At 37.9% G+C, this 21849-nt stretch overlaps 2 protein-coding genes across 2 annotated transcripts in view; one reads left to right on the top strand and one right to left on the bottom strand.

Moving 5' to 3' along the window:
- The window catches only part of SMAD3 (SMAD family member 3), a 166553-nt gene extending 152603 nt beyond the window's left edge, over positions 1-13950 (top strand). The window contains exons 7-9 of the mRNA XM_074294737.1: positions 697-834; positions 6287-6431; positions 9031-13950. Coding sequence (XP_074150838.1) covers positions 697-834; positions 6287-6431; positions 9031-9154 — 407 coding nt within the window. The 3' untranslated portion in view covers positions 9155-13950. The remainder of the gene's footprint in view (positions 1-696; positions 835-6286; positions 6432-9030) is intronic.
- Positions 13951-19189: 5239 nt separating this feature from the next.
- Positions 19190-21849, bottom strand: part of AAGAB (alpha and gamma adaptin binding protein) — a 62926-nt gene continuing 60266 nt past the window's right edge. Inside the window, exons 10-11 of the mRNA XM_074294738.1 lie at positions 21518-21622; positions 19190-19517 (exon numbers count right to left, since the gene is read on the bottom strand). Of these exons, the coding sequence (XP_074150839.1) occupies positions 21545-21622 (78 nt within the window). The 3' untranslated portion in view covers positions 19190-19517; positions 21518-21544. The remainder of the gene's footprint in view (positions 19518-21517; positions 21623-21849) is intronic.

The raw sequence follows: 21849 nt of genomic DNA, 5'->3' as shown, positions 1-21849 counted from the left end.
TTTACGTAATTGGATTTTAAACAAGTTTAAAAATAGTTTGTCCATCTGGGGTGAATTTAAAACAAGATGGAAAATTGTATGTTAAGCTTATGGAAAGTTTTTATTTTTTTTTTAATGGAAAATTCTTTTTAAAAGTTTCCAGGGGGGTCAGAAGGGAAACATGTGTGATCAGCTGTCATTACCTAAAAGCCAAAGGTTTTGGAACCTGGGAGGTAGGGAAGTTTGGCAAGTTGTTTGGCAAAGATGTCCAGAAAGAGCCATTCTTATTTCTGAACTGGCCTTCTCTTTTGCCTGAGACCTTTCAGAGGGTGTTGTATAAATTTTAGAGTTATGATTATAGAAAAGTCACTGTCTATTCTTTTCGGTCATGTTTTCAAATTGCTTCTCATCTGTTTTTCCTCTTTGAGCGGGGCAGAAGTGAAACTTAAAAGCTGGACATTTCCAAGGCATTCACGTGGTCTTTTTTGTGGACCTTGTTCAGATTCAATGTTGTGGCCTTTAATTGAGTGTGTGAATTGGGCAGAGAAAGTTGGGGACTTGGAGAGTCCGGGAGAGCACACGCTTGCCACTCTGAGTGAATATTCATGATCACAGTTTGTCTTGCAGACTGATACCAAGGAGGACAGTGGCTGTATTTTGGATACTGAACTCTGGTGCTGGGAAACCTAAATATTTCCATTGGTGTTTGTTCCCTAGGGAGAGGAGTGCGGCTCTATTACATCGGAGGGGAAGTCTTTGCAGAATGCCTCAGTGACAGTGCCATTTTTGTCCAGTCCCCCAACTGTAACCAGCGCTATGGCTGGCACCCAGCAACCGTCTGCAAGATTCCACCAGGTAATCCAGCCCATGGGATCCTCCCTGGTTACCTTCCTTATTCTGAGTCCATTTCTTTGCTTTTCAGTCTTTCTTTACTTTTAATGTTTGTACAGCTGTCTTCTCATTGATTTGACCTTTTTGGGGTCTCCTTGGTTGCTTTCATGAAGTTCCTTGGGGGCAGAAATGACATTCATCTAATTATCTTTTAACAGTGTCCAGAACAGTATCACATACCCAAGGGATGCTTAATAATTACTATTTGCTGACAATGCAGGCTATATGGAGGCTATTTAAATTGTTTGAACATGTTTGGCTTTTGCTCATTATAGTCTTCAATATCTCCTTAGTCATGTATCTTGAATGAAAACAAGGACCTGAATGATTGAGGCTGGTTACTGTATATCCTAACTAGGACCTAGAACTGGAAAGGCCCTTAACATTCATCTGTTTTGGCCTTCTCATTTTACAGATGAGTAAACTGAGGCCCAAAGAAATTGTCTTGCCAACATCACAAACTTATAAGTGCAAAATCTGCATATGAATTCAGTTCCTTTCCCTCTGAACCCTGAACTGTTCTGTGTGTTTCCCTTGTCCATGCCTATGGTGCCCGTCTTTCTGTTTGTGCTATACTGTTTTGCATCTCCTGTTTTACTGGTGTTAGCATATTTTCAGAGAAAAATAATTCAGGAGTCCCAGAAAACAGGCAAGTTGAAATGATGTTTGCAATGCAAATTTGAAAATAACCTCGAATTTGGGGGGCTAAGTAGCAATTACAGCAATTGAACAGAAGTAAAAGACAAAAAAGGAAGTTGTAGAGGTACTAAGAGTAAGAAGAAGGCATAGTAGATAGAAGGTCAGTCCTGAAGTCAGAAAGACCTCAGTTCAAATACAATCTTAGACATTTACTCACTATGTGACATTGGGCAACTCATTTCAATCTGTGTGCCTCAGTTTCCTCATCTGTAAAATGAGGAAATAGCAAACCACTCCATTGTCTTTGCCAAGAAAACCACAAATTGAACCACAAAGAGTAGGGCATAATGAAAAATAACTGAACAATAACTTCAGATCATTGTAGGACATACTTCCTAACAGGCAACCTTTAAGAAAGTAGAGTGCTTATATTAGAAGCAGTGCGCTCCTTGTCCCTTCTTCATCCCCTATAAAGACAATATTACTGAAAAGGTAGAGAGGGATTGTTGTTCAGATAAATAACCTCTTAGACACTTTCCATCCCAGAGCTCTTAGCTATCTTTTCCTTTAAACTTTTTAATTTTTTGATAAAATTGTCTGTTTGTTGTAGTTTTTCCCTTGAAGGGAAATGAGGGGTGGGGAGAAAATGTGAACTGAAAAGATTAGTGGATGAAAAGTTGATGTGTTCTATCTGAGAATATTGCTTCTCACGTTTTGGTATTTCAATCATTACTTTTTCTTTCCCTGGTTTACATAACCATGAAATTAAAAAATTAAAAAATATTTTAAAAGGACTATTTAAATAAAAAGGGGTTTTGCTATGGTAATTCTCCCTTCCCTCTACTATTGCCTTCTCTAACTGCATCCTTAAGCCCACTTTTTAAAAGAGATCTTTCATTTTATGGTAAATGAATTAAATGAACTTCTTCAATTAACTAAAGAATTACACACATACTCACAAACTCATTCCTTCTCTTAACACCGTTTCTCCATCTTTAATCTCTTGGGCCAGTATCTAGCAAACAACTTCTAGAGGGTTTTTAACTTGTATAGAAACAGAAGCTACCAGGGACCCATCTGCCAGGTTTCTTCCTTTGTTAATTTGGAATCGAGTGCTACCATTTTAGGTTGCATATCAACGAAGCTAGCCTTCCCTGCTGACAGCATAAAATCTCCTAGTTATTGGTGCATCAAACTTCATTTTCCCTCTACTCCTTATCTACCCCCTAAATCTTAAATCAACATGGGATTTGGTCTTGTTACTTCCTTTAGTTTGTTGGCTATAGTGAAGGCAAAACCTATTCCCTGTGTTCACTATAATCTACTATTCCCATCCTCTCACTGGAGGTGTTCCAGTATAATTCCATCCTCCTCTATTCCTCTGGTATTAGGGACAGAGTAGAGTAAGCCTCTAAAACCAAGCTGCTCGTTTTTCTTGAGTTTGTATGAAGTTTAACTAAATCACTATCTTCCAGTGGCTCATGACCCACAGGATAAATAACTAATACCCCACTTAAATTCAGCTGTAAATATCAGCCAAGCTATTATACTGACCCTTTAAAAATGCCTCATGTTTTTTGGTCTCCATATTTCATTCTCTGGGTTATCTTTATTTTCCTTCATAAAGCTTTCTTTGGTAATCTCAGCCAGAAGTGAACATGAGAAGAACAGGGATTTATCAGTCAATCAATAAATATTAAGAGCCTATTATGGACTAGATACTATATACTAAGCACTGGTGATGCTATTAAAGGCAAAATATAGTCCCTCAAGGAGCTCACAATCTAATGGAACATGGAAGGGACTTTATTTATTTTTCTTTTAAAACTTTTTATTTTCAAAATACATGCATAGTTTTCAGCATTCACCCTTACAAAACCTTGTGTTTCAATTTTTTCTTCCTCCCTTTCCCCTCCAGACAGCAAGTAATCCGATATATGATAAACATATGTAATTCTTCTAAACATATTTCCATCTTTATCATGTTTCACAAGAAAAATCAGATCTAAAAGGAAAAAATGAGAAAGAAAACAAAATGTAAGCAAACCACAATAAAAAAATACTACATTGTGATCCATCCAAGAGACCCAAAGTCTCTCTGGGTGCAGATGGCTCTCTCTATCACAAGATCATTGGAACTGGCCTGAATCATCTTGTTGCAAAAAGCCACCTCCATCAGAATTGATCATCATATAATCTTGCTGTTGCTATGTACAATGTTCTCTTGGTTCTATTCATTTCACTTGTCATCGATTCAATTAAATCTTATGGAATTCTTATGGAAGGGATTTTAGAAGACATTTGATTCAACTTTTAAGATACTCCATCCATCTTCTTAAAAAATTATTATAGCTTTTTATTTACAAAATATATGCATGGGTAATTTTTCAACATTGATCCTTGCAAAACCTTCTGTTCCAGATTTTTCCTTCTTTCCCCCCACCCTTTCCCCTAGATAGCAGGTATTCCAATACATGTTAAAAATATATGTTAAATCCAATATATGTTATACATATCTATACAATTATCTTGCTGCACAAGAAAAATTGGATCTAGAAAGGAAAAAAAAACTGAGAAGGAAAACAAAAATGCAAGCAAACAACAACAGAAAGAGTGAAGATGCTATGTTGTAGTCCACACTCAGTTCCCACAGTCTCTCTTTGGGTGTAGATGCTTCTCTTCATTACTGAACAATTGGAACTGGTCTGAATCAATTCATTGTTGAAGAGAGCCCCTTTCATCAGAATTGATCGTCATATAGTCTTGTTATGATGCTCCTTCCATCTTAAGCTCGTTGCCTCTAATTTTACTTGTTCATTCATATCTGACTCTTTGTGACCCTGTTGGGGGTTTTCTTGGCAAAGATACAAAGAGTGATCTGCCATTTCCTTCTCCAGCTTATTTGACAGAGGAGGAAACTTGAAGCAGGGTTAAATGACTAGCCCAGGGCCACACAGCTAATAAGTGTCTAAGATTGCATTTGAATCCAGGTCTTTCTGATTCCAGACTTAGCCACTATACTACCTGGCTGACCTACCATACTGATAATTCAAGTCCTGACTAAATACTACTTCTCTCAGCCTCTTTTCCCCTCTGTTAGGATGACTGGAAAGTGGAGTATCAAATTCCTTCTAATGTCTTTATACAGGTCAGAAATTGGACTTTTGGCTCACTCCATTCTGCATCTGCTGCTCTGCCTTGTTTCAATTCTACGGGACAAGTTATACTTTGTGTTCCATTCTTCTGCTCCCCTCTCCTGCCTCCTGTTGATTCCTCACATTAGATTATAAGCTCCTTGAGAACAGTGACTGTCTTTTTAATTTTATCCCCAGTGCTTAGCACAGCACAGCACATAGTAGGCATCTAATGTTAATTGGATCGGATTAAACCTATTCATTTTGCAGACAAGAAAAGTGAGGCTCAGAGAGGTTAATAACATCATTGCTACTGACCCAGAATTTATAACTAGATTTTGATTTCAAATCTAGTATTTTTTCCCCTGCATCACACTATACTTGCCATCTTGTTTTTCTTGAGTCTCCCACAAATATTTTGATTACACAATTGCTATGAAAGTACAATTTTAGAGTGAGGAGGGATATTGGACCTTTGTTTTATGAATGAGTTACTAGTATGGTCATAGTTAGATAGTAACTTGACCAGCAGTAGAATGCTGAAAAGGACTCTGAGATTGTAGTCCCATATTCTGAGTTTGAGTTCTAGCCTTGAAACCTAATACTCTTATGACTTGAACTTTTTTGGTCTCCTCATGTATAAAATGGCAATAATAACACTTATGTGATCCTTTTCACTGGTTTGTGGTGAAGTTCCAAAGAGATAATGTATGGGAATGAAATAGGTTGACATATGAAATATTGCTGCTGTTGTTTATTATTTCAACCCTGTCTGACTCTTCATGACCTCTCTTGGGATTTTTTTGGCAGAGATACAGAAGTGGTTTGCCATTTCTTTCTCTGGTTCATTTTACAGATAAGGAAACTGAGACAAACAGGGTAAATGATTTTCCAGAGTCAGTTAGTAAGTATATGGAGCCAGATTTTAACTCGGGAAGATGTAATTTTGTAGGGGATCTATACAACAAAGTTTTTGCCTTCTGTAGAGGTGGAACCCATCATAATAATTTTATTATCCTGGATTTCTCTTCCTCCCACTTCACTTTTCCTTCTACTGATGTAAATCCCAACTAGGGAGTGGACCCATTTCTTCTGCCTAGAGCCCTCTCTGACCTTTTCAATGAATTTTCCCTCCTCTGAATCCTTAAACTGCTTTCTACCATGGCTACCGCCTTAATTCCATACTCATGTATTCTTTGTTTCCTGTATATATCTCATCTCCTTAAGATTATTGAAAACAGGGACTATATTTTATACTTCTTATAGCACCTATACCCACATATAACAACCAAATATAAGACTGATCATATAACAACTTACAGAGATTTAGTTGTGTTTGCAGTGCTTGCCATGTGCCAACATTGTGCTAAATGCCTTTTTACAAATAGCTTCTTATCTGATTCTCACAATCACCCTTAATTGCTTATTATCTATATTTTATAGTTGAGGAAACTGAGGCAGACATATGGTTTAAGTGACTTGCCATGGATCACCCATAGCTAGTATCTGTGGCACCTTAGATGTTCTTAACTCCAGGTGCAATATTCTTTGCTACTCTGGGCATCCTGGAATTTGCCTAATAGGGAAGAAGATTCAGCCCAAACTCTCTTGGGTAAGAGATAACATTTTGGTTTTGTTGGCAGGATGCAACCTGAAGATATTCAATAACCAGGAATTTGCAGCCCTGCTGGCTCAGTCCGTCAACCAGGGCTTTGAGGCTGTTTACCAGCTGACTCGGATGTGTACCATTCGAATGAGCTTTGTTAAAGGCTGGGGAGCTGAATACAGGTCAGGACTTTTTTTGGTTTGGGGTTTTATCCTCCAAGTTTATACATCTTTAAGGGGAAATTGTAAAATTCTAGAATGTTAAGGTGGGTGAAGGCCTTAAGAAAACCAATTAGTCAATTAATCTTCACTTTATTGATGAAGAAACAGAGAGGAAGGGATTTGCTTAAGGTCATGTTGATGGTGGGACCAGAGTTCTTTCTAACTGTTCTTTCCCTTTAGCCAACATTTTGACCAAAATGTTTTAAAATTACCTTTCACTAACATGTTATATGTTTCTCTCACCTTCCTTTGCCCAACTCCTAAAATCAGAAAAACTAGATACACTGGGAGGATAATCCCTGACTCTTAGAAGTTTATGAAACTTGAGAAGCAGGGGTGATGAGAAGGTGGGCTTAGCGTTTATGAATGGAGAAATAAAACTGTTTAGGAATTGTATGCTTTTTAAGGTGACTCTAAAGGTAACCCAACAAGAAGCCAATTAATTTCACTTTCACATGCAGTCCAATGCTTTAAATTTTTCACAGATTTATAGATTGTTCAGGTTTAGACCCTAAAATCCACTTTAAAAAGAATTTAAATAGGAATTCCAAGATAGGCAGAGCTATTTTCCCCATCTCTGTGCTCATCGTTCTCCTTCTAATCCCCATCTTTTAGAGCAGACAGCAGAGGGACCAGAGCATCAGTTTTGCAAGCCTCACAAGTCACTCTTCTACTTCTCTTCATTTTTCCAGATGTTTGGAGTCCATTTTGTTTTGCAGTCATTCTGCACTCTGGCCAAACCCATTTTATTATTGGCTCTAGGCCACAGCTTATAATGAAATCCAGATGAGCATGACTTATGGAAAGTTAGATTCTCATTAGAGTATTTCAGTCAGTAAAACCCCTCATCTCGAGTTTACCGTACCTTCACTGCTGGTTCCTTTCATTTCCCCAGTGGCCTGGAGCATAAAACCATGGCTTGTGTAAAGAACTGATTATTATTGTGAATCATGTCTGATTCCTGGGGTCCCTCTGTAAACCTAGATGGGAGATAGTTGACCATTCACACAACCAAGGTGTCCAGATCTTGTGAGCTCTTCTTTCAGCCATTCCATGGGTTAATTCCTTTTTTTTTTTTTTTTTTTTTTTTTTTTTTTTTTAAATAATAAAATGCCTAAAGATCTGTTTGAAAAGTAACCCAAGATGGGGAATTAACCTAGGTGAAAGCCATCAGATGATGTGTTGCCAGCTATTTGGACTGTAGGGATAAAGATAAAAAGTGAGAAACATTGTGTGGAAGGCAAAATGGGGTTGGAGATATGGAGAAGGGGTAATAAGGTAGAAAAATTACACAAAGCTAGAAAATGACCAATTCAAGTTCAGCTTTGGCTTTCTTGTCTATGTAGCTGCTGACCAAACCCAACTAAACTTGACTTCAGGGGATGAACAGGGGATGCTAATGATCTGTTCTTTTCCAGACCCATTTTATTTGATCAAAGACCAAGTACATTACATTTGGAGAGGAGAATTGTGCCTCTAAGTGGGAATCCCTGCAGGTCTTAATGCTCCTCCGCTACTTTTTAATCCAGTGTACTTAAGAAAGGTTCTGTAAGGCAAAAGCCCTTCCCTAAAAGGTACCCTATTAGTAGAGAGAGGATACTGCCAGCACACCCATTCCTACAGGCACATGTACACACACCCCATCCCCACCAATTGCCAACTCCGTTTAGTCTACCTAACGGGACCGAGGGAGTGGCCCCTTCCCAGAACAATCCTGCTTTCCTACTGAGGACGTGCCAAGGAGAGAATTATGTTACAGCTCTTCTCTTATTTAGGCAACTGAAGGCTTGAATTCCTAGTCTTCTCACCTTTAGCTGGCGACTGCATTAATCCCTGACAAACAGCTGTAGCTCAGAGGTAGCCTTTTGGACTTTGGCTCAGAACAATGTCATCTCTCGGCACCAATTTACAAAGTACTTTGGGGAAAAGAAATGTGTAGCGTGCCTTGATTTTTTCCAGTAATTGCTCCATGGTTTTCTCTACTTTACTCCTTGTAAGAATTTCCAAAATAATGCAGTAAACCTGCATTGTTTCAGTGCAATAGGGTACATGAGTGCAAGTTTTTTTAAGACTGATAGGAAGTTTGTTCTAATGACTATGAAATTCTTGGATCTGGTAGATTCTGCCTGTCATCTCAATACCCCACTCAGTCTTGAAATCATGTTTGGAAAGTTGAGAATACCTATAGTTCCCCATTTGGGGGGGTAATTCAGAGACAAAAGAACCCTTGTCAGCTAGAAACTGCCAAGATTATTAGGTGGGAATTTATTTTCCTGGTGAAGAATCATTCAGCTCTCCTCTTCATTAAGAGTTATTAGTTTAGCAAATAGAGGTTCCCTTCTCACCCTCCTTCCCCTCCCACCCCCTGGTTCATTTTAGAGGAGTTCAGTCTGTTTTATTGGCGTCTCCCTCCAGAGCAGAGTCCAAACCAAAGTGTGGTAAGACTGGATTCCTGTAGAAGGCTGTCACCTAAGTAGAAAAGAATGTTTGGACTGTGATGAGACCCTTGGATATGTTCAGTTTTGAAAGTCTCTCTCTTTTTTTTTTTTTTTTCTTATAGGAGACAGACTGTGACCAGCACCCCCTGTTGGATTGAGCTACATCTGAATGGTCCTCTCCAGTGGCTGGATAAAGTCCTCACACAGATGGGCTCCCCTAGCATTCGATGCTCTAGTGTTTCTTAGAGACATCTATAAGAATGGGAATGGGGAAGGTAGAGGTTCTGGTGGTGGTGGTGGTGGGAGGGGTGGTGAGGGAGGTGGGAAAATCTAAGACTCCTTAAAAATGGGAAGCTTGTTTGACTGACAACTATCAAAGAAGAAATTTTTCTCCTCAACCAAAGTGATATTGACACACTTAAAAAAAAGTCAACCAGATACAGAGGTAGTTTTTGAAAGTAACCATCTAACTCGTCCACTTCTGCAGATCAAGGTTAGGAATTTGACTCATAGCATGAGGTGCCATAGAGTCAATTCAAAGCACATGTTCATCATACTGGTGAAAACAGACTTTGGTTCAGTTGTCTCGAAGCTGGAAAGTGGTATTTTGCATCCCCCATTGACCCCTTTTCTTCCCCCTCCCTTTCCACTTTCCCTTTGTCCTCCTTCAGTGATGGCTTTCTGCGAGGGTCACCATCTGATTAGAAATACCCATCTGTCTAGGATGGAAAACAGAAACTCTTCTTTAAAAGGCATCGCTAGAAGGAAATGCTGGGTTTGCAGAGGAAATGGGGACTGTGTTCTGCAGCTTTCTCACCCCAGTCCTCCAAGAAATTGGCAAGAAAGGACACTTCAGCTGAGCATTCCCAAGACTCATCTCTTCAGCATGCTGTACTGCGGACAGACTACCTTTGACATCTTGCCTGTCCTCTCTGCACACTAGCTGAATTTGGAGGCAAGTGTATGCAGTAGAAACAATGATACATGCACAAGGGGGTGGTGGGGAAAGTTGGTGAGAACCATTTCCCTCTTCCACAACTCGCCTAAACTTTTTGTTTCTTACTTTAAAAAGTTGGAAAGACCAGTCTAGGTTCTGTGCATATGCGATGTATAGTTCATATTATCACATTAATCTCAAAGAGATTTGAATTACTTAACTATTTACGTGAAGCAAAGGACACATGTCATGACTTTTTAATGTTGCAGTAGTTGTTTTTGACTAGAACAGCACTACACTGAGTGGGCTTTCAGTCATTTGCAAGAACTCACTCCATATCCTGATGCATTTGGTCATTGCTGTTTAATGTAGTCAGTTGCATTAATTAAATTAACATTTTATTGTATCTTCTTTTAAATGTTTATTTTAAAAAATTTCCTCAGTTAATATAATGACAGGAAAGTCTCTGGAGAGGGGAAGGAGGAAGAAGAGGAGGAACTATAAACTTTTTGCAGCCATTACTGATTGGTGAAATGATGCTAACCCAACTCTTTTGAAGCTAATTCGTGGCTGTGAATTGACCAGACATCTCTTAGCACCTCAGATCAAGCATGGGCATGTAGAAAAGGCTACTTTGAAATTTTACACCCAGTGTAAAGGGATCTATTGTCTTTTCCCTGTACCATGATTTTCTCTAGCTAAATATCATTAGGTGATCATCAGCAATACTAGCAGTGAGTATGAATTCCACTTGCTGGTGGAAACCTAGTTGAATAAACTTTGATAAATGCTTTCAACTGGAAAAAAGGAATCTCTTTTCTCTCTCAGCGACCTTTTGTAGCATACAGGAGACTGAACTGTCATCTGCAATCCATTCTTTATTCTTTGCTGTCTGATTATTGCCATCTTAAATGTCTCATCCAGGATTTTTGCATGGATTTGTGTCAGGGAAAAAAAAAGGATTTCCTATGGAAATCCTTCTTTATTTAGGCAGGTGAGGGTTTGTGGGTAGGGAAATTTCTTAATTCTGCCAAGCAAAAAACCTCAAATGTGCCATTTTTAATGTTAGGACTCTAGGGTGCTTTGGGAACAAGGTTCAAACAGTGGATGAGTTCCCAGCTCCACGCAAGAACTCCATAGACCCAAAGGATTTAGGAGGTCTGTAAATAAAGGAACTTTTAATAAGATCCATGCCTATTATCTTGAAGTTTTTCCGTATTGGTGCCCAGAGCAGAAACAATCCAGTGACTTCATTGGACAGAATTAGGCACTACAGAGTATCAGGGTTCATGCCTGACAAAGAAATGAGAAAGCCAGCTTTCTGACCAATTCAGGAAGCTGTCTAGGTATCTTCTGTATGTGCTTTGTGTTTGTGACATGAGGTTAGAGGCATGTATTTCACTTTCTCACAGAGCTTCAGTGATGCCTTTCAAAAGCCATATATATTTCCTTAGCCTTGGCAATCTTCAGCTGCTATTCTGTCCTAGCTGGGAGATGCCCAGAACTTACTTGTTGCTCTTCTTCCTATTTGCACAGCTATTCTCTACTTTCTCGGTTCATGTGTGCCCTTAGACACAGCTCAGTTATGGAAAGTGCCCAAATAGTAATATAGGGAGATATTTGTAAGATGTAGTAGAATCTGAGAGCCATGGGGTAATTTAGACTAATTTTAACCCAAATGGCAACTCCTTCTGAATAATACAAAATCTTTTGGCTTTTTTAAAAAAAGAACTCTCCCAAGTTATTTCCCCTCTTTTTAAGATTAGACTAGAAAGGGGAAACTTCTAAAAAATCAATTTAATTACAAAAGGTAGGTTGAGAAACAGTATCATTAGGAATAAAGGATGTCTTGGGGATTCTGATACTTGTAGTCATTCTTATTTCAGCTTCTTCAGTTGACAAAAAGTTTTCTTAATTTGAATATCTGATGTGTGAGTGACTTCTGCACATTTTGGAACTTTTTTTTTTTTTTAAAGAAAAATTGATAGAACTGAGGAAAGAGTTACAGTTTGGGGACTGTTAACAATTGGATATATTGTGTTGCAGTTTTACATGTATTTTGTACAGGTAACATTTAAAAGGATGGTGTTCCCTTATTATATTCCCAATATACATGTCATGATTTTGCAGTTTATATTGATACTATGAAAGGAGCAGTGGGTCATAGACTATTGTAGTCAATATCTCCAAAGAGGTTTCCCCCCCTCCCCAACCTTTACTCCCTCCCCATACCTTATAAGCACATACATATAGGTAGATGGCCTAGCCTGTTTCATATTATAGGCCTATACTGAATTTATCATCTCAATTGACTGTACTCTTAGCAGACTTCATAGGAGAGCAGACTTTTCACTACAGTTCTCTAATTGGTAATAGGTGTTTTGGCCCTTCTTATAATAGGAGTTCTGACACACGAGGGCAGGGCTGCTGGCAGACTTTACAGTTGTCCTTGTGTGTATATTGTTTTTTTAATTGAGTTTAAAAAAATTATTGCTAATAAATTGAATTGTAGTGTATTGTTATTCATGTCAGTATGCCCCACCCATTTTCTAGTGTTTGGCTATTTTCTAGTCCCATGTTCATTTACTTTGTACCCCACAATTCCCTTCCTCTTCCCTCCAAATAGTGTGCATGTGATTCTGCTAAGGATGCAAACATCTGACTTCATTCTTAGCTTCAGCAATATGAGATGACATTTATGAGGATCTTTGATGAATTACTATTTTTAGGGCTATCATCTGTAATAGGCCAGTCTATTTCCTCCTTACAGAGTTCCTAATATGCTTTTCTTCCCATGAATAATAAGGCTGAGAGATCAAAGGAATTGAAAGAGATATGGGAAGGAAACCTAAAAATGAGCATGGAGCTAATACAATGCCTGAAACATATTTTGACGGTTTCAAAGTTGCAATTGAACTTCAAAATGAACTTGGGTTGAGGAGGGGAGGGATAGGCTGAAAAAGGAGAGCATCAATAGATGTCTTCCTAAGAAAATTCAAACACAACAGAGATAAGAAGGCAATTCACTTCATGATGCTTTCTCATCTGTACATTTGATTGGATATAATGATCTCTCAAGTCCCTTGAAACTCAGAAATCTATGCTCCTGTGAAATGTTTTAAGGATCATAACTACTTGTTCTAGAGGCAAGGGGCCAGAAGGAACTTTACTTTACTGTTAGTGGGGCTCCTGCCAATTGTAGAACAATCTAGTTAAGTATCGCTGAATTGAGAATGAAATTGATTGAGAAAGTGTGTTTCTGAAAAATTGTCTGGGAATCAAATCCTATCAATCAGGTAAAAGTAGACCTGTCATGATCTAAACTGGATTGCAAAATTCTCAGTGATTAGAAATTAATTTTTCTTTTTGTATAATAAAGTGAAGTGTATTCTAGCATATCAATATTTTCATATTTATGTAGTGACTTTTTAGAACATTCAGATGAATCATAATTATTTAATTTCTGGAGAGAATTGAAAAGGCCTTCCTATCAAGAGAGTAGTGATTGTGAAAATCTGGGAGCAAAGACATGAGCCTTGTTCCATGGTCTGGTTTTATACCAGGAATCCCCCAAAGCCTGCTATGCTGTAGGCGGGGATACTGACAGTAATAAACAAGAGTGGGCAGAAGTCTGTCTGTGGCCGTTATTCTAGATGGGTTCCTTTGCCCTGAGCCTTTTGGGAGGAAGGAGGCTCAAAGTGTCCCAATGATTTGGGCCACCTCCACGTCGAAGGGTTATCATAAGCCTTTTATCAGTGTGTGGTTGGAGATGGCTAACAGTCAGTCTTCACTCACCTTCTGCTGACCCATCCAAGTTGTGATTGACTATTGGGGGGGAGGGAGAGGAGGAGCTGGTTGTGTCTGTCCATTACCTTTACTTCTCAACCAAGCCTGGCCTTTTAATAGCTATGTAAGAGCATGTATGTACTTAGTGTTTTAGATTTTTTTTTCTAACTTTTTTATTCTTATGAAAAGAGCACCTGCTTGTTAAGCATAGTACCTCTATTGTTAAAGATCTGTATGCCTTCTCCCTCCCTCTATGATATGGAACTGTTAATTGTCATTCTAATAAACTGTTAATTAAAAAATCATTGTTTCAAGATAACATTCTTTTGTGGACTCCTTCTTACCAGAAAGTATTTTTAAATAGCAAAATCATGGGTGCTCTGGTACTAAGGAGAAGCATAAGGGGAAATTTAACAGCAATAAAGATGTACCTAGTCCCATCCTGTCATACACTTGTGTATAGCATCTAAAGCAAATGTTTATATTAAAGGTACCACCTGGCATCTAGTCAATGACTATTTAAATGAAAGAAATTTTTCCATTCTTTTTCTCTACACCTCAGCATTTAGGAAACCTAGTATGGAAAACTTGTAATAAGCTTACTTTGCAAATGAAGGGCAGAGATGGAGCTTTTCACAGGAGTAAGGATTAAGCTGCCAGCCCCTGTTGGATTTTCCTTCTTTGGTTCACTCATCTCCCAAGGACCCAGATGGGTCTATGGGTAGGGCACTTTGATTATGTCTCCAGGATGCAAAAGCCCAATTATTTGAAAACCAGGTCTGGAAATTCATTTACCGTATCATAAATACTCACTGAACAAATTCCCAATGGTTGGTTACCACCTTTTGTTGGCTTATAGAATGATATAGCTGAATGAGACCTTAGTCTATTATACAATCTCTTGGCTCTTCCAGTTTCTTACTTCGAAGTCAAAGGACTGGGGCTGGAATTTTAAATTCTCTTTCCCTTGATAGCTCTAAAGTTATTCCAAAAAATGTAGAACAAGAATTCCTTGGTTCAGGAGGGTTGTGGGGGGGGGGGGGAAGGAATTTGAGTGGAGGGTGGAGGTGTTTTTCAAAGAATAAGAATGAAAAAGATAACTGAATGATTCTTTTTTATAAGAGCTTTGCTGAGTGATGAGTAATACCTCTTGCTTTAGGCAACTTGGAGCAGAGAACTTGAACTAAACACCAAAGTACTCTTTTTTAGTAGCTCTGATCAATTTGATATTCCATTACCTGGATATGAAGCTTATTACCATCAGACAAGGCATACAAGACCAAGATGCCACAGATTCTCATCCCTAATCTTGAGATCTTGATGAAAATATCCTTTGAAATAAAATACCAGTGTTCACTATACTTTAATGCCTGGGCTTAACTGTACTTTACTTCAAAGTAAAGCATTATAGCCACTTGATCAATGAGGAATGGATGATCAAAGAGTAATGGATGAACAAAGAGACCCAAAGGTCAAGATACTTATCTCATAGGCAGGGAGTATATTGGGAGATAACCATTCTGGGAGAAATTGCTCATTAATTAGATTTCTAGATTCTCCTGCAAAATATATTAAATGCTAGATATAGCTTTAATTGATCCATAAATGTTTCTTTTTTTTTTTTTTTTTTTTTTAAAGAGGTGAGAGAAGTGTTGATTTGATTTAAAGGGACATAGGGAGCCAAAAAAACAGAAAAATAGTTTTGTTTTGTTTTGTTTTGTTTTTTTTGGGGGGGAATTGGTTTTTGAGGTTTTTTTCCCCTATGCTTATATTCTAAATACCTAAGTCCAGATTTGGAATTTTTACTTTTCCAAAAAGAACAGGTAATATTGTAAATCATTAAGATCTGGAACTAAGACGTGGCACTACTATTGTACTAGGCAACTCATCCTTTCTACTTTATCCATTTTTTACTGAAAACATCAGAAAAGTACAAAGAATAAACTGGATGCATTATACACACAACCTTGGGTAACTGCCCAAATTTAAAGATCTAGATGCATGAACAATATAATGAGGTAGGGTACAAAAGCTGGTTGTAAGAAACTCCTCAAGACTTACTCCAGGTTTCATTCTCCACGAAGTTGTATCAGGAAGTTACTGATACTGTGGAATTAGTTCTAATCAACAGCGAAGAGGTGGTCAAGTGAAAGGGTCTGGGGACAACATGGCCATGGCCTTTTACCAAGAAAGTAAATGAGCAAACAAATGGTGGGTATTATTAGCACCTCTCCTAAAATTTAGAAAACTGGATTTCAAGAATATTTAGGGAAATGTTAGGCATGATCCTATGGGTAGGCTCTAAAAGGTAAGATGATTTAAGAGAGATAGGAAACTCTCAAAATTAAAATGCTAACAAAACCAACTACAAATGGTCCTGATGAGAGGAAAAGGGAAACATTTAAAGAGACTGATGTGGTTTCACAGGGAATATCCAATATGCTCATAACTTAAAAGACTATGTATATTCAAGGGACACACATATACAAAGAATGGTATGCACCTGTCAGCATTAGGGATACAAAAAAAAGGCAAACATTTCTTGCTTTCAAGTAGCTCACATCCTAACAGGAGTGACAAAATAAAAGCTATGTACATGCATATTTTATATAGGCTAAAAAATGGAAGACACTTGGAGTAAGAAAGCAGGAGAGGCAGAAGATGGGATATTTAGTTGAGATTTGAAGCTAGGAAAGCCAAGAAATGTAGATAAAGGGGGAAAGCTAGTGAAAATGTAGTCAGGAGATAGTATGCTGTGTAAAGGAGCAGTGTCAATAGACTGTAGAAGACATGCATGGAAGCAGAAGTATAAAACCAGAAAGGAAAAGAGCATGTTTAAAGGCCAAATAGCACATTTTTTTGATTCTGGAGGTAACAAGCAGCCACTACTATTTATTAAGTAGGGGAATGACATGGTCAGACTTACAGTCTTGGAAAAGCCCTCAGAGGACCTAGTTTAAATCCCACCTCTGACCCTATTTGTGTGAATTTGGGCCTGTTGCTTCATTCCCTTGAATTCTGAAGTCTCCCGATTGACAGGATTGAACTTATTTAAGGCCACTATGATTTCCTTCCAACTCTCAATCAACAATCTTTAAAAACATACAAAATTTTTATTATTTATTTTTTTGCTGAGGCAATTGGGGTTAAGTGACTTGCCCAGGGTCATACAGCTACAAAGTTATAAATGTCTGAGGTCAAATTTGAACTCAGATCCTCCTCACTTCAGGGCTGCTGCTCTATCCACTTCACCACCTAGCTGCCCCACATACAAGACTTTTAAAGAAATATTTGGAACAAGAAGAATAAGGCCTACTGTTAGATTAGATGACAAAATTATAGCAGAATTAATATTGTATAGTGAAAAACAAAGATTCATAAGCAGAGGACTGAATGAATTAGATGTTAGGGTAATGAAGGAACCTTTAGGTATCACTACTAAAGTACTATCATTGATCTTAGGAAAATCATGAACAATGATGAATTATAGAAACCTGGAAAAGGTCAAATTTTCCAAATTTCAAAAGGGAGAAAGGATTCTGGAAATTGGCAGTGGATTAAGAATCAAAGGACCAAAATTCTGATTCTGATTCTTGTTCCTAAATACAAAGTGCATGACCTCCAGGCCTCAATTTCCTTACCTATGAAAATAAAGGGCTGCAAAATGTTACAGTGCTATATCGTCATTATTATGAATACAATTTTTAGGCACAAAAAATAAAAAGATTGGCTGGAGTATTCACAAATGCCAATACTGCTACCTCAAATTACTTAAAAATGTTTTTGCTCTATTAGAATATTTTTACTAATATCCATTTTATTTTTCCCTACAATTTCTACCATATACAGAATAAATCCAACCTCACCTTCTCATGTGAAAACTCTTTAAATATCTGAAGACAGTTATTATATCCATCATAAATCTTTTCTTCTGGCAAAACATCCCCAATTACTTTTCATGTGATATGGTTGTTTGTGCTCTTCAGTATGGTCAACTACTTTTGGATATATTCCAATTTATCAATTTTTTTCAAACGTGGCACCTGGACTTATATGCAAAAGTACAAAGCATTTCCCTTTTACTACACATTCTGGTTTGTTTGTTTTTTTTTTTTTTAATATAGTCTCTTCAGGTTTTTAGCCATCAAGTATTGCTCTTGCCATTATATCACAAACATTTAAGATCACAGACCCAGAGAATCAGAGACAGAAAGCACATTTGAGGTCATCTAGTCATCTTCATCATTTTCCACTCACAACCCTTTTTCACCTAAGAAATTTTTATGTGACCCTGGGTATATAGGCATATAGTATAGATATATAAATCAAATATTTGCTTATAACAAGTCATAATTTCATAACTCCCATATTCACTCAATGTCTTGTATGAGATTGCAAACAACAGTTGAGGTCCAGAAAAGCTAAACAATTTGCTCAAGATCACATAAATAGTTTATAGGCCAGAGTTTGAATTCAAGTCCCAACTTCTATACCTGACTCCACTGTACCATATTTCCTTTCCTTTTGATTTGCCCATAGTTACAAAGCTTACAAATGAGAAAACTGGTATCCAAAGCTCCTGATCTTCTCTTGGCATTCTGTTTCTTCAATTATGTCATATTGCCTATTAAGTCTAGCTGGCATCTTTTATTTATTTAATCCTATGATAATCTTCCAGAAAACTAGGAATCATCAATGATGTTTTTGGAAATGTCTTCATTAATCAAAATGTGCCACAGCTCAACTTGTGTGAACTGTCTCCTAATTTTAGCTTCACAATAATGAATTAAGGTTCAGTATGGACCATAGTACTTTCATGTACCACAACAATACTTTTATAAAATAAGTCCTATTTCAATAAGGAAAGCAAAGGAGGAGGTTCTTTTTTTCCACTTAAAGAAGTGGGCATAAGGCAATATACAAGGAATTAAATCACTGCAAAATGCTGCTTTTGGTTCTTTATCCCTTCCAAACAGACCATCAAGTGTCCCATATAGTACAATTTAAGTGTATTACAGAGTGTATGCTTAGGCCTTTGAACTACATATCTTGTTACCTAACCAATACTTATTAGTAATATGAAAGCAGAATGATGGTGTCAATCTTCTTATACCCCAAGTGAGAGTTCCAAGATGCAAAAAATATCTATAAGTGTATAAATTCCAAATTATAATTCATATGATCCCCTCTTGCCTCCTCCCAAAAAACACTATTAACTCTTGTCTTTCCAAACAAGGCCATGAAACTTGAACCTCAATTTGAGTCTTACATTGATGAATTGTATTTGACAAGAATCAATGTGGACACACTGTAATTTAAAATTGTCAGTGGTGATGAGTACACAAACTTCTTCACATGATAGCCATCAAGGGTCTTGAGTAAGTTACTAATACTCAGGATATCCCAAAAGGAGCCAAACTCTGATGTTTGAAGCTTTGGAAATCCACATGTGTTCTTATTATTGCTTTGTAAAAATGTCCATTTTGTGCAATGCTTCAACATTAAGTGTAAATTGATGACATGAGTTCCCCAAAAGCACTTAATACACATTAACAAACTTCATAAATAATGCTCATTTTAATCAGTCCAGCCACGTTTAATTTACAAAATCAAGTTCACAGCTTTTTCCAATCTGTTTTCTCTAATACATAAGATCTAATTATTTCCCTACTACCATTTATCATAGTAAGGGGAAAAAATTCTCCAACTTCCTTTCCCATCTTCATCTTGGACTTTGTCAATGTTCTTAACAGAACAGCTAACAAAGAAACCCCGGAGGTGTCACAGTCTCTTCTGTGATTGACAGTGCACTTTGGGTAGAATGCTGCTGCAGGACAGTCTTGTATGCTTGGGTTGTCCTGTTTTACTGCTCTCTCATTTCAGTTTCTGTAGAACATGTAAGAGGATGTGTGAGGGTTGGACTTGCTCCTAAGTTTTCTCTAAGAATGCTAGGTCTGTTCATCCCTGGAACCTGGGCAACCACCAGTAGCAAACCTGTACTCCTTTTCAATCAAACTTGTAGCCTATGAGACCCACTACTCTCCCATGCTGATAAGAAATAATTCACAAAAGCAGCTTTTTAAAAAATGATTTTCACAAACTCTCACTGCAAATTTTTTGGAAGATTTCCTATCAGCACTGTTCCATTTAAAGGTGCATATTGGCCTTTTTCACCACAAAGGCTGCTCTTTATGTAAGGTCCTGCAGTCCAGGTACTTACTGATAGTAAATTAGTTACCTAATGCTGCTTCCTATATGCTATCCATTCTCAATACTCTATATCTTTTTGGCTTTCTGCCAAAAAGAACGGGATACCTCACTTGTCTGTAAGTATATGTAGGATGACAATAATGCTTTGGCTATCATCAGTGGCTGGAGATGATCTATATGGGGAAAAACTAAAATATTTGGGGCAACTGCATTCATAATATTGCTCCCATACTCTTTAATATCTCTTACAGAAACTTCAGAAGTCTTTCTCTCATATAAACACAATAGCAGAATTATAGTTTCTTCCTTGGATATTTAATGAACTCATTTTCTGCAATGGTAAGAGTTTAGTTACAAGGAGTGAAAAATTTAAAAGGCAGAGTCCACAGACATTTTACGAGATTAGACCATGTGCCACATTAAAGTCAGAGCTGCCTTACAATTAATTATCAGTGTAACATGAGTCCTCCTTTCTTTTCTCACCTCACAAAAGAAAGATCATGGATCATCATGGATCAGGTAAGCTTGGTTCTTGAAAACTAGCCGAGAAAGTGAGAGAATATAAAGTCCTGGAAGTGATGGTAAGAGCAACCGGTAATTTGGAATAAAAATACAGGGATTGTTGCTTGACTCATTTACATGGGCAAGAACTTTTGTAGCTAATCCCCATGCCCCTAGAACAATATATAAATCTAGAGGAAGCTCACTTCTAATTGTTAAACTCTTCAATGCCTTATAATAGTTTGAGGGAGAAGAGCCTTCTGTAAACTACTATTAAGACCAACAATCAGCCCTTTATATGGGCTAAATGGTCAACATGATGACGGGAATCTCAACAAAGCAGAACAGGGTCCGTCCAGGAAGTGTCAAGACTTTGGTTGCTGTGGAGCTAAGAAGGGAAGACAGACACAGTTGTCCTTTGTATGAGATGGTTTCTTCTCTACTCCTAGCCATCCCGGGAGTGGATGGGAGGAAGTGATTGCAATTCCATAGGGAATGGTGAGGGAGTCAGGAAGTAGACAGAACACAAGTATATGTGGCTTGAAGGTAGCTGGAAACCAGCCTGAGAATGGTAAGTGTAGGAATGTCAAAGCAAAGGCAGTTGTGATATGTGCATGAAGAGTGAGAGTGAGAAGAAGGAAATCTGGGAACAGCTAGTGAGTTGGGAGGCTGAGAGCTTGAGCCACAGCAGGGAGGGACTTATGTGGCTTACTCCTTCCCACTCTGGTCACTGTGGCATGAGGAGTGTATTCTCAAAGGTAGAGCTTGTGGCAGTGGGTCCTAATGGCTTCCCTAACTGCATATATCAATATAGTATGAGAAATGATGAGCTCTTTAAGGCCAGAGTTTGTTTAATAGGAAGCAAGTGAATCCTGGACACAGCTGAGCTTACTTCTCTGGGTTTCCATGTCCAAGGAAGATGGCTTGGAGGGAAGGCCCTAAGTGACCTAATAGTTACAACAGTTATTTGGCTATTTCCTGATGACCCTAAATGTCCTCTAAAGAATTGCAATCACCTGCTCCATCTCTACTGCTCCCCAACAGTTAGGATGGAGAGGAAGTCTTTTTTAGGCTAGACTTAGGTAACACCTACATAACACCTGCATCTGTCTTCTCCACCCCTGCAGTGTCCCAAGCTCCTGCCATCCCTTAACACAATTAAAGCATGTTGTTACCATCTTGGCTAATTAGACTTAAGAAGCTCAATTTTCTTCATCAGAAGAAATTCCTTCAATTTCATCTCGGTCTCCACCAATTGCCATCCAGAATGCTTTGGCCACCTGTGGACAAAAATTTGTAAAATTACAGGTAACAGCTAAATCAATGCCAAATATATATATATTAATACTTCAAATATGTATGAGGCTGTGGTGTAGAGGAAATCTAAAGTAAAAGAACTTGGGTTCAAATCCCATTTCTGCTACTTTATTATGTGGCCCTAAAAAAAGTCTTTTCTTTTTTGGGAAATAGTGTGATAGAATAGAAAAGGCAAAGCATTTGGAGTCGG

Source organism: Sminthopsis crassicaudata, chromosome 2 (genome assembly GCF_048593235.1).
Source record: "Sminthopsis crassicaudata isolate SCR6 chromosome 2, ASM4859323v1, whole genome shotgun sequence".
In the NCBI taxonomy this organism is placed as follows: domain Eukaryota; kingdom Metazoa; phylum Chordata; class Mammalia; order Dasyuromorphia; family Dasyuridae; genus Sminthopsis; species Sminthopsis crassicaudata.
The sequence above is the reverse complement of the archived record's forward strand: the minus strand, read 5'-3'. Positions and strand labels throughout refer to the sequence as shown.